Below are 17,317 nucleotides of genomic sequence, written 5' to 3'. Positions count from 1 at the left end.
CTCCTGAAATCTTGAACAGGAACCATCTGTCTCAGTTGTATGGCAGTTTCACTGCTGTGGATCTGTTTTCATTAATTCTGGAAACTCTTCTCCTTTTTCCTCAGGAACATTTTTCAATTTTCTCTGTATTCTTTTTCAATCTCCTTTTATTCATCATTACTCTGAACTATTCTATATTTCTTATCATTTCTTTTCTATTTTCTGTATTTTTACCCTTTCACTCTATTTTTTGGGTACTTCTCTATTATATTTTCTAGTTTTTCTCTAAATGTAAAAATTTCTCCTCATCTTTTCACTTTCCACTAGCTGCTATTTTATTATATTATTTAGTATTTTATGTAGTATGTTTCTCTCATGAGAATTTTTGAGATACAAAGTTCAGATTCCCATATTAGAATTTAGAGCCTACAAAGGAAAGTTGAACGCATTATTTTCTGTACCTAAAAGGAATACCAACAGGACCAAAGGAAGAAGAGACTAATTTTACCTGACATAGTTAAAAAAAAAAAACTTCATAGAAATGGTAATGATTTAAAAAAAATGGTAATGACTAAGCTGTGTGTCTAAAAAGGGTGTTGTTAGCAAATGGAGTGAGAAAGGTGTTCCAAAACAGAAGTGAGAAAATATAATGGGAGTGAATGGTGAGATATGCAGTGTGGTTAGAGGAGATTGGATAAGGGAGAAGAAATAAATAATGAAATTTCAAAGGTATGCCTAGATTAGGTTATATGGACCTTGGAGATTTTTAAGAAAGGAAGTAAATATTGTTTGTTTTAAAGGAGGTAATGTATTTGTGTTGTGTGTAGGTCAGTTGAGTAGGGAGACAGGTAGCAGAATAACATTTTGGTGGTTCATATGGTATTCTGAGTAAAAATAAAAATCTGAGTTGAAATAATGTGTTTGATTCTAACATTACTGTTTTTTATGAAGAATTTACCTGCATCTGGACATGGGAAGTGAAAGAAAGGGAATTATTAAGATTTTTCATATGGAAGATGATAATTGGTGATGCTATTAGCTGAGACTAGAATATAGTAATAATATTTTTAGGAAAAATGTAATGTTTTTAGTCTTTAACATGTAATGTTTCATATGGTTTTGTGGAAAATAAGTAGAGATGTCTGTCTGGAAGCTGGAAGTACCTTGTGAGCAACTCAGAAAAAAGGACAGTCTTCTTTTAGGCACCGGGAATATAGGAGAATTAAAAATTAGGAAGATAGTAACATACTACTGTTGTGAAACCACAAGAGTAGGTAGATACGATGATCCATGTAGAGCATTTAGCTCTACATGAAGACTAAAAGGAAGTGGGTGGGATATGATTAAGCACACATAAGGAAGGAAGAGGGCAGCTGTCTCACACAGTGCTTTTGTTCTTCTTCCTACCTCTTTTCTCTGAAATGCTGAGTATATATAAAAGAATATTTACATGTTAAATATATGTAAATTATAGTCAATAATAACCTAATTGCTGTATTTAAGAAAAATTACTAATACCTTTGAAGGTTTTCTGTTTTCCTCTCTATTCAGAGATAACCACTATCTTAAATTTTTAATTTAATTTTTTGGTGCTGGGGATTGAATCCAGGGCCTTGCACATGCTAAGGACGTGTTCAATCACTAAGCTATAACCCCAACCCCACTGAATTTTTAAAAATATTCTTTTTATTTTGATATAATTTTTTGTTCTTTTTTAATTTTTTTTTATTCTTTAGTTGTAGTTGGACAAATACCTTTATTTTATTTTTATGTGGTGCTGAGGATCAAACCCAGGGTCTCACACATGCTTGATGAGCGCTCTACCGCTGAGCCACAACTCCAGCCCCAATTTTTTTTGTTCTTAAACAATTATTGTTTTGCATCTTATTGAACTTTACAAAGATAGTCACAGTGTATATATTCTTTTGGAACTTAAATTTTTAAAAAATTGTGTTCATTAGTTTTTGAGATTGACTTTTGACATATTAGGTTCAGTTATAATCATTTTTAATACAGTGTATTATTCTTTGCATGAATAAACCAAATTTATGTATAATCATACTATTAATATTCTGTTAATACAGAGATTTACATTGATCAGTTTTATAATATTAAATCAACTTGGCATTGATAGAATCAACTCACTTTAATAATACTTTATGCACATTTTAAAAAATGAATTGTGTTTGATTATTGGGGTTGGTTTCTAGGCTCTGTCTCCTATGCTTTGGAGACTGTTAGCTCTGATGTATGGGTGGTAGAAGATATACAGAGAGAACACTGGGCACCTTGAAAGCCAGGAAATGTCCTGGATTTTCAGAACTGCCTGGACATTACACTTAGTGCCCCTAAGGGCCATTTCTCTTGTATTATCTAAACTGTTAGATTCCTGGTCATTGCCCCCTAGAGGACAGACTATCAGGGACAGAATTTCAAGATATTGGCTTGAATTATAGATAATCTCTCCTGAGAAAGATGTCCACAGAAGGAGGAGAAGAAGATGTAGTTGATTTTCAGGTGTGTGTCCAAGGTCAGGGACTGTACTGAATTTTTCTCCCAAACTACCTTGTATTTAGAACTTGCAAAACTTTACTTTTACAAAGTGTTTAACATATTTCAACTACTTTATTTCATTTTCTTCTTATAATAGACGGTTTTAACTCTTTAAAATAATATATGCTTTGTATACCCCATAGTCTTCCCTCTTTTCTTATACTTTTGTCTAATTTATGCTATGAATTTATAACCTATAGAGTTGAAAAGGTTTCTTTTTTCTTTCATTTTCATTCATTCTAATTATTTATACATGAAAGTAGAATGCATTTTGACACTTTGTACATAAATGGAGCACAACTTCTCCTTCCTCTGGCTGTACATGGTGCAGAGTCGCACTGGTAGTGGAATCATATAATAATGTCCATCTCATTCCACCATCTTTCCCATTTCCACACTCCCTTCTCTCCCTTCACTCCCCTCTGCACAATCCAAAGTTCCTTCATTCTTCCCTACCCAACACACATCTGCATCATCTGCTAATCAGAGAAAACATTAAACCTTTGTTTTTTTGGGGTGTGGCTTATTTTGCTTAGTGTGATATTCTCCAGCTGCATCCATTTACCTGCAAATGCCATAATTTCATTCTTTAATGCTGAGTAATATTTCATTTTGTGTACCACATTTTCTTTGTCCATTCTTCTGTTGAAGGGCATCTAGGTTGGTTCCATAGTTTAGGTATTGTGAATTGAGCTGCTATACACATTGATATAGCTGTGTCACTGAAGTATGCTGATTTTAAGTCCTTCGGGTATAAACTGAGGAGTGGAATAACTGGGTCAAATGGTAATTTCATTCCAGGTTTTATGAGGAATCTCCATACTGCTTTCCACAGTGGTTGCACCAGTTTGCAGTCCCACAAGCAATTCATGAGTGTACCTTTTCCCTCATGTTCTCGCCAACACTTATTATTGCTTGTATTCTTGATAATTGCCATGTCATCTGGATTGAGATGAAATCTTAGAGTAGCTTTGATTTGCATTTCTGTAAATGATGAACTTTTTATGTTCGTTGATTGATTATATTTCTTCTGAGAAGTGTCTGTTCAGTTCCTTAGCTCATTTATTGATTGGGTTATTTTATTTTATTGGGGTTAAGTTTTTTTAGTTCTTTATATATACTGGAGATTAGTGTTGTATATGATATTCATGTGGTAAAGATTTTCTCCATTCTGTAGGCTGTCTTTTCATGTTATTGTTTCCTTTGCTGAGAAGAAGCTTTTTAGTTTGAATTCATCCCATTTATTGATTTTTGATTTTACTTCTTGTATTTTAGGAGTCTTGTTGAGGAAGCAAGTCCTAAACTGACATGTGAAGATTTGGGCCTACTTTTTCTTCTTGTTAGGTACAGGGTCTCTGTTCTAGTGCCTAAGTCTTTGATCCACTTTGAGATGATTTTTGTGCAGGGTGAGAGATAAAGGTTTAATTTCAGTTTGCTATATGTGGATTCCAGTTTTCCCAGCACCATTTGTTGAAGAGGCGATGTTTCTCCAATGTATGTTTTTGGCACCTTTGTCTAAGATAAGATAATTGTAATTTTGTGAGTTAGCCTCTGAGTTCTCTCTTCTGTACCATTGGTCTACCTGTCTGTTTTGGTGCCAGTACCATACTGTTTTTGTTACTACTGCTCTGTAGTATAGTTTAAGATCTGGTATTGTGATGCCTCCTGGTTCACTTTTCTTGCAAGGATTGCTTTGGCTATTCTGGGTGTCTTATTTTTCCAAATGAATTTCATGATTGCTTTTTCTATTCCTATAAGGAATGACATTGGGATTTTAATTGGAATCACATTGAATCTGTATAGAGCTTTAGGAAGTGTGGCCATTTTGACAGTATTAATTTTGCCTATCCAAGAGCATGGGAAATCTTTCTGAACTAAGGTCTTCTTCATTTTCTCTCTTTGGTATTCTGTAGTGTTCATTGTAGAGATCTTTCATCTCTTTTGTAAAGTTGATGCCCAGTTTTTTTTTTTAATTTTTTGAGAGTTTTGTGAATAGGGTGGGTTTCCTAATTTCTCTTACTGTGGATTCATTGCTGAAGTATAGAAATGCATTTAATTTAATGGGTATTGATTTTATATTCTGCTACTTTGCTGAACTCATTTATTAGTTCTAGAAGTTTTCTGGTGGAATTTTTTAGATCTTCTAAATATAGAATCATGTCCTCTGGAAATATTGATAGTTTTGAATTCTTCTCTTCCTGTTTATATCCCTTTAATTTCTTTGGTCTCTCTCATTGCTCTGGCTAGCATTTCAATGACAATGTTGAATAGAAGTGGTGAAAGAGAGCATCACGGTCTTGAACAGTTTTTAGGGGGATGCTTTTAATTTTTCTCCGTTTAGAATGATGTTGGCCGTGGGCTTAGCACCTAGATAGATTTTACTATGTTGAGATAAGTTTCTACTATCTCTAGTTTTTATAGTGTTTGGAACATAAAGAGGTGCTATATTTTTGTCAAATGCTTTTTTGTGCATCTATTGAGATGATCATATGATTCTTGTCTTTAAGTCTATTGATGTAATAAATTACATTTACTGATTTCCATGTGTTGAACCAATCTTGCATCCCTGTGATATGAACCCCATTGATTATGCTGCATCATCTTTTTAATGTGTTTTAAAATGTAATTTGCCAGAATTTTATTGAGAATTTTCTCATCTATGTTCATCAGGGATATTGGTCTGAAGTTTTCTTTCCTTGATGTGTCTTTGTCTGGTTTTGGTATCAGGGTGATACTTGCCTCATAGAATGAGTTTGGAAAAGTTCCCTTCTTTTCTATATCATGGAATAATTTGAGGAGTACTGGTGTTAATTCTTCTTTGAAGGTCTTGTAGAACTTGGCTGAGAATCTATCTGGTCCTGTATGTCCTCCTGATTCAGTTTGGGTAGATCAGGTCTTTAGAAATTTGTTTGTGTCTGAGATTTTCTATTGGAGTGTAAATTTTCAAAATAGTTTCTAAGTATCTTCTGTATTTCAGTAGTGTCCATTGTGATATTTCATTTTTCTTCATGAATTTTAGTAATTTGAGTTTTCTCTCCTTTTCTCTTAGTGTAGCTAAAGGTTTCTCTATTTTATTTTTTCAAAAAAACAACTTTTTTGTGTGCCAATTTTTTGAATTGTTTCTTTTGTTTCAATTTCATGCTGATTTTAATTATTTCCTGTTTTCTACTGCTTTGGGTGTTGATTTTTTATTCTTTTTCTAGGGCTTTGAGATGTATTGTTAGGTCATTTATTCATTGACTTTCTAAAAATGAATGAGCTCAATGTAATGAATTTTCCTCTTAACATTGCTTTCATAGGTCCCAAAGATTTTGATATGTTGTATTGGTGTTCTCATTTAGCTCTAAGTATTGTTTTGTTTCTTCTGCTATCCATTTGTCATTCAATAACATGTTATTTAGTCTCCAGCTGTTGGAGTAGCTTCTATTTTTTTTCTTTTTTATCATTGATTTCTAGTTTCATTGCTTTATGGTCTCACAGAATACAGGGTAGTATTTCTGATTTTTTGTATTTGCTGAGTTGCTTTGTGGCATAAGATATGGTCTATTTTAGAGAAGGATCCATGTGCTCCTGAGAAGAAAGTGTATTTTATCATTGAAGGATGAAATTATGTATGTCCATTAAGTCTAAACCACTGATTGCATTATTTAGTTCTATAGTTTTCTTTGTCTGGTTTTTGAATAGAAGATCTATCCAGTGGTGAGACAGGTCTGTTAAAGTCATCAAGTATTGTTATATTGTGGTCTATTTGATTCTTGAAATTAAGAAGGGTTTGTTTGATATATATAGATGCTCCATTGTTTGGGCATAAATATTTACGATTGTTATGTCTTGTTGATGTATAATTCCCTTAAACAGTATGAAATGTCCTTCTTTATCCATTTTGACTAACTATCTGATATGAGGATGGAAACCCCCACTTGTTTATGCTGTCCATGTGAGTAATATTATTTTTTTTAACCTTTCACCTTTAGTCTGTGGATGTCTTTTCCTATGAGGTGAGTCTCTTGAAGACAGCATATTGTTGGGTTTTTTAAAATTTAATCCAGTCTGCCAGTCTGTGCCTTTTGATTGATGGGTTTAAGACATCAACATTCAGGGTTATTATTGAAATATGATTTGTATTTCTGGTCATTTTGGTTTATTTTGGTTTTAATTTGACTGTTTCTCCTTTGATTGACTTTTTCTTTAGTGTAATTCCTCCCTTTGCTGGTTTCATTGTTTTTTTTCATTTACTCCTCAGAGATTATTTGCTGAGAATATTCTGTAGTGTAGGCTTTCTAATTGTGAATTCCTTTTACTTTTGTTTATCGTGGAAAGTTTTTATTTCATCTTCAAACCTGAAACTTAGTTTTGCTAGATATTAAATTCCTGCTGGTATCCATTTTCTTTCAGTGTTTGATATATATTATTCTAAGACCTCCTAGTGTTGAGGGTCTGGGTTGAGAAATCAGCTGAACTCTGAATTGGTTTCCCCCTATATGTAATTTTATTTTTTTCTCTGTGGTCTCTAGAATTCTGTCCTTTCTGCATGGTAGTCATTTTCATTATAATGTGCCTAAATGTGTACATTTTGAGTCCTATAACTCTTGTAGTTGATTTTCTTTCTCCATGCCTTCGTCTGTTCTGATAAATCTTGAAGTTGCTCTTTTCATGTTATCCCTTATTTCTTGGAAGTTCTTCTCATGATTTCTTACCATCTTTTCTGTATGCTCAACTTTATTTTCAAGAATGTGTATTTTGTCTTTATCGCCTGAGGTTCTATCTTCCAAGTAGTCTAGTCTGTTGGTAACACTTTCCTTTGAGTTTTTAATTTGGTTCATTGTTTGCTGAGAATATAAAAATAAAAATTTTTCTTTTTATAATCTGTCTCTTTATTGAAGTGATCTTTCACTTCCTGTATTTTTTCTCTCATACCATCCTTTATTTCAAAGATCAGTTTAACTATGTACCTTCTAAACTCCTTCTCTGACATTTATTCTACTGTGTTGTCTTTGGGTTTTATTGTTGGAACATGTTAATGTGTTTGAGGCACTTTGTTCCCTTGTTTTGTCATGTTGTTTGTGTGTCTTCCCATTAGCGGTATGGATCTAAGGCCCTACAGTTTCTACCCTGTAGTTTTATAGTGTCCCTGAATGCTTCCAGTACCTCATCTTTAAGTGGGAGATCAGTATTAACAGCACCCAATGCAAATAATATACAATCTTAAACCACATAGCTCCTATTAAGGCATCTACAGTTTTGTCACAATAAACAGAAATGATGTGTTCAATTATTGTCTACAATATTGACGATAAGTTTGCTAAAAGGGTTTAGAATGATGGAAAAAAAAGGAACAGATAGTATAGGATGTGATGTTTATGAGGAACAAGGACAAAAGATAGAGTTAAAAAATTATAGAAAGAGCAAGGGAGGAATTAATAGAGGTTGGCTGTTAACATGAGAGAAATGAGAAAGAGAATCCAGGGAGACAGATAAGTGAGATAAAAAATATATACAGATTAAAAAAAAGCAAAAATATAAGAATACAAAATAAAGCTGTAATATACTATTCAGACATCCCATTCCTCAATAAATTTATGCAAGAAAAATATTTGGATTTCAAGGTGGTAGAGATGTGGGGGTGGTCTCTATGGAAAATTCATCGATTGCTTTCATTGGCTTTCAAACATTTTCTCCGTTTCCTTTCTCTGCTGATAAGGTGGGGTTGTCTGAAGTTTGATGATAGCTCTAGTCCAGTGGGTGCTGGACGATTGGCTGGGTGAGCCAATAGCAAGATGCCCTCACACCCTTTTCCAGTCTTTCCACTTATTATAGCTGGCCTCTTCTGTCCCCGCACTTCAGGACTCACTGAGCTGGAGAGAGCCCAGTTTTCCAACCTGTTCTCTGCCCAGGGAACTGCCCTTGGTCTCTGGCTTTGCACAGGTTTTCCAGGCCCAGACTTGCCCATGCAGACCCAGCTGTAATCTGATCTGGGCTCTAGATTGCCCAGGCTCTTACTTGTTGCACTCCCAAGATCTCAATGCTGTTTCAGCTCGGAGAGAAACCACCAGGGATGTGCTTACACAAAGGTACAACACTGCAAAGAGGCAGCTAGATGGCGGCCACTAGCACACCCAGCAGAAAGACCTCAGGTGCAATCAGACCTCTAGGTACCCCGACATTATATCTCCAGGCCCTAACTAGTGTCCCCGGACAGAGGCTGCTGCACCCTGATATGATTGCGGTGGTGGAAGCAAACCTGCAGGTCACTTGACTCTCATCCCAGACCCTGGCTGGTGTCCTAAGATGGCGGCAGCCACATGTAACCAAACCTGCGAGTACCCTGACAATGGATTTCCAGGCAGCAGTGGGTGAACTGCAGGTGGTCTGCAGGCAGTTGTCCGGCTATCAGCAGGTGGACATCGGGCAATGGGTGATGGGCTGGCAAAAGGCGCCAGGCAAACAGGAAAACGGTGGGCGGTCAATGGTGGCCAGCGAGCGATCTCAAAAAAGTTTTCTTTTGACAAATGAACATGAGAATGTCTGTCTATCCTTGATTTCCACTGGGGATGTTGTTGGGTCATTGTGTATTACTGAAGGTGAACCATGCTTTGTTTACTGGAATGCTCCATCAGATTTAAGTATACAGAAGTTAGTAAATGCAGATTCACTGCCCATAATAACCTGGAATTACTGAAGGAAGACAATAAGTAGAAGAGACTTCATTCTCTAGAATGCTAAAGAAAGTCTACTGAAAAACCCTATTAGGGGTTACAGAGGATGGGAGACAAATATAGCTCAAACTGTACATAAAACTAGTGTATGTTCATGAATAGATAGATATCATGCTTTACTTTTTATTTCATTTTGCCTTGACTGTTGATAACTCAGCAATGATGTGTTCTTCTATGTTATTGAAACCTGAATATCAATTTGTCCTATTACATCTGATTTAACAAGATTCAGAAACTGTGGCTCTTACTTTATTTCCTATACTTAAATGTGTGTATCTCAATAGTATTTATTTTTTTAAGTAGATGAATATAGTATCTTTATTTTATTTTATTTTTTATGTGGTACTGAGGAATGGAACCTAGTGCTAGACAAGTGCTGTGCCCCTGAGCTACAATCCCAGTCCAATAGTGTATTAAAAAATTATTTTTTATTTTATTTATATATCTTTATGTGGAGCTGAGGATTAAACCCAGGGCCCTCACACGTGCTAGAGCAATAGGTATATATTTGAAATGATCAAAAAGGAATGTTGTTGCTATTTGCTATTTTAATAAAATACTTAAATCCCTTAAAAATAAATTCTGTTTATGTTTGAAAATGAGATTGTACTATGACTCATTTCTCATTGTCTGATTTGGTATGAGTGTTAAGTTAGTCTTATAAAATGAATGGGTATCTTTCAGCATTGTTTTCTAGTTTTCAGTGTACAAATCTTGTACATCTTTGATTAAACGTATTCCTGAGTATTGTTTTTATTTTTATTGGATTTTCTTGGACAGTATCACGAATATGAATGGGATTTTCTTTTTAATTTTTTTTAGGTTTTATTGTTAATGGTTTCTTGTGTTATTATTTTGTATCTTTTCACTTGCTGAATTTGCTTATTAGCTCTGTCAATTTTTTCTTTTTAATCTATACGGCTTTTGGGGGATAAAATCTTATTATCTCTTAAAAGAGATAGTTTTACTTCTTCCTTTCCAGTTTATCTGGAAAGTAGTTTGATTTTTTCACCTATTTGAAATGTGGTTGGAGAATATAATTTTTGTGAAACTAATCCTTTAATATGTGTTACTCATTCCTTTGATTTTACTTTATAATTTGTTTTTATCACCTATAGTCTATGTATATTTTTAAAATAACATTGTTTAGTTTTGCTTAATTTTGAATTTTATATTAGTGGGATGGTTTATTGTTCTGGTATTTGCTTTTCTGTTCTGCTGTAGACTAAATTGTGTCAACCCACAATGTTGGAGTTCCAACCCTGATGTAATGGTAGTCAGAAATGGACTTTTCTGTAAATGAATAGATTAACTGAGATCATGATGTGGGACCCTCTTTGTGGCATTAGTTCCCTTATAAGAAGTAGTACTGGAGAGCTTGCTTTTTCTATTCTCCTTGCTATATGAGGACACAGTGAGAATGTGGTCAATTATAAGATAGCAGAAGAGCACTTCTTTACAAATGACCATGCTGGCACCTTGGTCTTGGACTGATAGCTTCCCGAATCTTGTAAGAATATAAATATTGTTATATAAGCCATCCAGTCTGTGGTATTTTGTCATGGAGGATTAAGCTAAAACTTTCTTTACCATATTAAGTTTTTAAGAATCATTCATATATAAGGATATAATTTATAAGATCTTATTATGTCATTATTTATCTGTTCTGCAAATGGTGGACGTTTGAATTGTTTTCAGCTTTTTTGGTGTTGTTACAAACATTGCTTTTATTAATAGTCTATGTATCTCCTGGTGCATGGGTTAAGAATTTATTAGAGTTTTGTGCATGGTGAGAGAGGTTTAATTTCATTTTGTTGTATATGGATTACCAGTTTTCCCAGCACCATTTGTTGAAGAGGCTATCTTTTCTCTAATGCATGTTTTTAGTACATTTGTCTAATATAAGATAATTATAATTTTGTGGGTTAGTCTCAGTGTCCTCTCTTCTGTATCATTGGTCTACCAGTCTAGTTGGTGCCAATATCATGCTGTTTTTGTTACTGTTGCTCTATAGTATAGTTTAAGGTCTGGTATAGTGATGCCACCTGTTTCACTCCTTCTGCTAAGGATTGCTTTAGCTATTCTGGGTCTCTTATTTTTCCAGATGAATTTCATGATTGTTTTTTCTACTTCTATGAGGAATGCCATTGGGATTTTGATCAGAATTGCCTTAAATCTGCATAGTGCTTTTGGAAACATGGTCATTTTGATAATATTAATTCTGCCTATCCAAGAGCAAGGTATATCTTTCCATCTTTTAAGGTCTTCTTTGATTTCTTTCTTTAGAGTTCTATAGTTTCCATTGTATAGATCTTTCACCTCTTTTGTTTTGATTCCCAAGTTTTTTTTTTTTTTTAAGGTTATTGTAAATGTGGTAGCTTTCCTCATTTCCCTGACAGAGGATTTGTCACTGATGTGCAGAAATGTCTTTGATTTATGGGTGTTGATTTTATATCCTGCTACTTTGCTGAATTCATTTACTAGTTGTAGAAGTTTTCTGATGGAACTTTTTGGGTCTTCTAAGTATAGAATCATATCATCAGCAAAAAGTAGGCCTAATTTTCATCATGTCAGATTAGGTCCCAACTTCCTTAATAAGACTCCTATAGTGCGAGACTTAAAATCAAGTATCAGTAAATGGAGTGGACTCAAACTAAAAAGTTTCTTCTCAGCAAAAGAAACAATCTGTGAGGTGAATAGAGAGCCTACATCTTGGGAGCAAATTTTTACCCCTCATACATCAGAGCACTCATTTCTAGTGTATATAAAGAACTCAAAAAGCTAACCACCAAAAAAACAAGTAACCCAATCAATAAAGGGGCAAAGGACCCAAACAGACACTTCGCAGAAGAGGATATACAATCCATCGACAAATATATGAAAAAATGTTCTCATCTCTAACAATTAGAGAAATGAAAATCAAAACTATTCTAAAATTTCATGTTATTCCAATTCGAATGGCAGCTTTTATGAAGACAAACAACAATAAGTGTTAGCAAGGATGTGGGGGAAAAGGCACACTCATACATTGCTGGTGGGACTGTAAATTGGTGCAGCCAATATAGAAAGCAGTATAGAGGTTCCTTGGAAAACTGGGAATGGAACCACCATTTGATCCAGCTATCCCTCTCCTTGGTCTGTACCCAAAGGATTTAAAAACAGCATATTGCCCGGACACAGCCACATCAATCTTTATAGTAGAACAATTCACAATAGCTAAACTGTGGAACCAACCTAGATGCCCTTCAGTAGATGAATGGATAAAAAAAAATGTGGTATATATACACATTGGAATATTACTCAGCAATGAAAAAGAATAAAATTGAAGGTCGGTGAGTTGGTGTGGAGTCCGTCTCTGCACGCGTGGTCGTGCTGGGATGGATTCTTCCTCGTCCTCCTCTGCGGCGGGTTTGGGCACAGTGGACCCACAGTTGCAGCATTTCATCGAGGTGGAAACTCAGAAGCAGCGCTTTCAGCAGCTGGTGCACCAGATGACTGAACTGTGTTGGGAGAAGTGCATGGACAAGCCCGGGCCAAAGTTGGACAGTCGGGCTGAGGCCTGTTTTGTGAACTGCATTGAGCGATTCATTGATACAAGCCAATTCATCTTGAATCGACTGGAACAGACCCAGAAATCCAAGCCAGTCTTCTCAGAAAGCCTTTCTGACTGATCTCAGTATTACCTTTTTGGAAAAAGAAGGTAGTTCAAGAAAAGGAACAGCTGTTGAAGGGATGGTTGAAGAAATGGCTATGGGGAATTGACTGGCTCCCACCTTTTGTCCCACTTGGACATCTTGTCATCTGATAATGAACAAAGACCAATTTTCTGGTGTGGGGTTTGAGGATCATATATGTACTTGGTTGTGTTTTTTAATGCTAATCTTGTGAAAATAATTGACAGATGGAAAATTATTATAAGCATATTACTGTATGTGAGACTGTGCTTTTCTCAAGGTCCCCTTAACTGCTTCCTATGATTTTGATAGTGGAACTGCTTTCTATAACTTGATGGTGGGACCACACAGGTAAAATCTCTTATTTGTGTGGCTTCATTTCACATTTTGGGGGAGATATTTCATAAAGGCAGTAGTGGGAGAATAATAATTTGGCACTTTACTCTGGGTCTTCTTATCTAATATTTGACTATCAGTGCTGGAAAAAAACCCTATGGACGGTTTATTCAGTTACACTTCAGCTTTCTAGGTTGTCTCCCTTCCCTATGATTATTTAAATATATCTAAAGTATGGTCTCAAGGTAGACTAGGCAATCTGAGGATCTAAAGACCTTTAATTATAAAGGAATCTAACCAGTGAACATAATTCTCATTACTAGATAGCATAGAAAAAGGTTAAGTTACCCTGTATATCAGGGTAAAAAAATTTTGCCTAAAAAAATTATAAAGATTTAGGCTAGTCAAAAACTAACAGCAGTTTCAGGTAGAGGTGCATGCCTGATGTTTAATCATTATAGGTTCAATTGACTGCAATCTTTTGATCATTGAAATAAAAGCTTCTACTCTGTGAAAAAAAAAAAAGAAAAAGAATAAAATCATGGCATTTCCAGGTAAATAGATGGTGCTGGAGAAGGTAATGCTAAGTGAAGTTAACCAATCCCAGAAAAACAAATGCCAAATGTTTTATCTGATATAAGGAGACTGATTCTTTGTTGGGTTGGGAGGGGGAGCATGGGAGGAATAGATGAACTCTAGATAAGGCAGTGGGGTGGGAGGAAAAGGGAGGAGGCAGGGGGTTAGAAATGATGGTGGAATGTGATGAACATCATTATCCAAAGTACATGTATGAAGACACAAATTGGTGTGAATATACTTTATGTACAACCAGAGATATGAAAGATTGTGCTCTATATGTGTAATAAGAATTGTAATGCATTCCACTGTCAATATATTAAAAAATCAATAAAAAATAATTTGTTAGATATATGTAATTACCAATATTTAAGTGTTTGTGACTTTCAAAACCAAGGGTTTCATGTGGTATAGAATAGTATTGAGGAGCAAAAATAAATGCTTGTAAATAAACTTCCTAAGTGATTGTACTCATTACTTTAACATATGTGGGATGAGAGTTTGCCTCCACATCTTTCTCAACACTGGATATTGTCATATTTTTATGCTCTTTTTGTACGTAGTGTTACACTTTTTTTTTACTATGAGGCATGTTGAGGTAATTTTGCTCAGTTCTCGCAGTGTTGGGAAGCTGATTTTTTTTTTTAAACTGGAATGTGAATTACTTGGTTGAGTTTAATAAATATTTAATTAACCAATTCTTGGTTTTAGCTTATGGTTATATAAAGATAAGTAAAGTGGAGGAACTCTTACCTCAGTCTATCTCCAAACTTCTGCATTATTTTTTCATTCAAATATAGATTGACTACATGAATTAATTCTAATATCTCTGTTTACTTCTTCGTTTTACTCATTTGTAAAACAGTGGGCTTTGGCTAGTTGGTATCTAGTTTTGCTTTGGCTAGTATTTCTAATTTATTTGTTATTCTTGTTAGTTTTTGAAATTTAGAAATAAGCTACTTTTACTATACTGGTAGTTTTTTGTTTTTCTTTTTTCATCAAAAAAAGTTGGGTTTTGCTTCTGTAAAGTATAACTCAAGTCATTTTTCCAAGGACTTCTCTTAGATGGAATTCTCACTCCAATATTGCTGTATTTTATTTTTAAAAATTCTGAAGATTTTATTAAACCTATAAACTCAATCCTAATGTATATGACTTATTCTTTCTCAGAGTGAAGATACACAACAGCAAATCATCCGGGAGACTTTCCATTTGGTATCTAAGAGAGATGAAAATGTTTGTAATTTTCTAGAAGGAGGATTGTAAGTAAAGCATATATAGTGTTTCTAATTTTTTAACTATGTAATTGAATATATACTATTTAATAAAATGGGAAAAGATTCCTCATTTTTATCATTTGGTTTAGATAATTGATTACTACCTATATTCGTTATAAGTCTAATTTAAAGAATCTTTTAAGTTGTAAAAAATTTTGTAAGGACATTTTACATAAATTTTATTTTTATGGTAAAAATTGAAACATAGGGAAGTATAAAAAGTTAATTGAGTCTCCCTCTCCCAATCTTAGTCCTTCCCAGTTTTATATATATCCTAGAAAATTCATTTTGCATTTACCAAAAAATTATACTTTTATACCAGCAAACATGCTTATTGGCATGTTGCTTATTTTTGCTTAATATTTTTAAAAACTTTTTATATAAACAAATCTAGAGCAGCCTCATATATTTTATGGCTATAGAGTATTTCTTAGGGTGAACATTAATAAAAATTTGGAGTAAGTCAGGTACAGTGGCTTGGAGGAACGTTGGAACCTGAGGCGGGAGAATCCAAGTTTTAGGGTAGCTTGGACAACCTAGCAAGATCCTGTCTTAAAATAAAAATAATAGGGATAGAGCGGAACACAGTGGTATAGTGCTTTCCTAGCATGCACAAACCCCTGGGTTCAGTTCCCGATTACCCCCCTCCCCCCAAAAATTTAGTTTTATCCTTTATTCTCATATTATAAAAAAGACTAAAGTTTATTTTTCAAATAAATCTATGTGTCTGTCTACATACCTATAGTATAAGTTAGAATTCAGCTGACTTCTCTATTTTTAAAATGAATAAATAAAAATTACTTGTAATTAGCTTTTCAAGTATTATAAATTCTTTTAAATTAATAGATACTATGGAAATAGTTTGCTCATCACTGTTTTTTATAAATATTTCTCTTCCTGTTTATGTAATTAATATACTTAATAATACATTTCTTCCCTGTGGCTCAGGATGCTGAGACAGGAGGATCGCAAGTTCAAAGCCAGCCCTTAGTGAGGATCTTGCTAGGTTGTCCAAGCTACCCTGAAACTTGGATCTTCCTTCCTCAGGTTCCAACGTTCCTCCAAATCACTGTACCTGACTTACTCCAAATTTTTATTAATGTTCACCGTAAGAAGTACTCTATAGCCATTAACATATATGAGGTTACTGTAGATCGCAAGTTTAAAGCCGGCCCTCCACTAAGTTGCCCTAAGCAATTTAGGGAGACCCTATCTTAGAATAAAAAATATAAAGCACTGGGGATATGGCATAATGTTTAAGTATCCCTGGGTTTAAGCCTTGGTATCAAAAAACAAAACAACAAAAACATTTATTGGTTGAGAATTCAAACTAAATGGTGGCTTAGTCTCAGTATGAATATTCACAGATTGATTAGGCAAAACCTAGACTTTTATCTTAGTATATATGATTCATACTGTGAAAAAGTAGTTGGGGTAGTGGAATTCATTCTTATCTAACCAAAAGTTACTTTTATCATGTAGAAAGTTTGCCTGCATTTCTTAAAAGTTTATATCATGCCACACCTAAATATATAATGCATACTTACAATTTGTTAAGTTTTACTGCTAACTTGAAATTTCTGATTTAATGATGGAGATAAAATGTACCTGCTTCCATATTTAAATTTTATTTGTAGTTATTCTCATAAACTTTTGTAGGATTTTGTAGTTTTTGCTATTATTATAATTTGCTCTCATCTCAGCCTCTTAATTTCTCATCTCATAGGAGTAGAAAGCAGATACTATAACTGAGACAAAGCTGTACACATCTAGCTTAGTCCTAGTTTCATGACTGACAAGCTAATTTCCTCAATCAGCTTGCTCGTATTCTTGGACCTCAGTTTATCTCCTAAAATGAGGCAACTTGGACTACAAATATTTCTAAAATTTTGTGTTTTATTTGCATTCACAGAGCATTCCTATCAGTATTGTACTATAAAGATGAAATTATAGTTTTAAAAGCAAAATATGTACTTACTATATTATTAATTTTGGTTTCTTTTAATAAGATTCATGGCCATTTGGCAACTATGAATCTTCAGGAACTTGGACCTCTTTCAAAGCAAGCAAAAGAAAAATTTTAGAAAATAACTATACTAATTATTCTAAAGAAATGAAGCCTGCTGTTTGTGTTCTTTTTGTTCCTTTCAGGGAACAGTTGTGGCTATAATCATAAATATAATCTCAGAATTTTTAAAGTAGACTT

General features: G+C 34.2%; 2 protein-coding genes across 6 annotated transcripts in view; both read left to right on the top strand.

Moving 5' to 3' along the window:
• Positions 1 to 17,317, top strand: part of Ap3s1 (adaptor related protein complex 3 subunit sigma 1) — an 80,526-nt gene that overhangs the window by 12,110 nt on the left and 51,099 nt on the right. For all 5 annotated transcript variants that reach the window (XR_002485584.3, XM_021736035.3, XM_021736034.3 and 2 more), the window contains exon 2: positions 15,005 to 15,096. Coding sequence is in view for 4 of the 5 variants with exons in the window: in XM_021736035.3 (XP_021591710.1) it covers positions 15,005 to 15,096 (92 nt within the window). In the remaining variant the exon portion in view is untranslated. The remainder of the gene's footprint in view (positions 1 to 15,004; positions 15,097 to 17,317) is intronic.
• On the top strand, positions 11,583 to 13,798 carry LOC110599561 (mitochondrial import inner membrane translocase subunit Tim8 A). Its single transcript, XM_078048786.1, has one exon. The coding sequence runs from the start codon at positions 12,626 to 12,628 to the stop codon at positions 12,917 to 12,919; it is 294 nt and encodes a 97-aa protein (XP_077904912.1). The 5' UTR covers positions 11,583 to 12,625; the 3' UTR covers positions 12,920 to 13,798.

Source organism: Ictidomys tridecemlineatus, chromosome 1 (assembly GCF_052094955.1).
Source record: "Ictidomys tridecemlineatus isolate mIctTri1 chromosome 1, mIctTri1.hap1, whole genome shotgun sequence".
NCBI lineage: Eukaryota > Metazoa > Chordata > Mammalia > Rodentia > Sciuridae > Ictidomys > Ictidomys tridecemlineatus.
Note: the sequence above shows the minus strand (reverse complement) of the source record. Positions and strands in the feature narration are given on the sequence as shown.

What these genes read in the sequence shown, in the direction of transcription:
- LOC110599561 (XM_078048786.1), top strand. Translation starts at nt 12,626, where the DNA reads ATGGATTCTTCCTCGTCCTCCTCTGCGGCGGGTTTGGGCACAGTGGAC.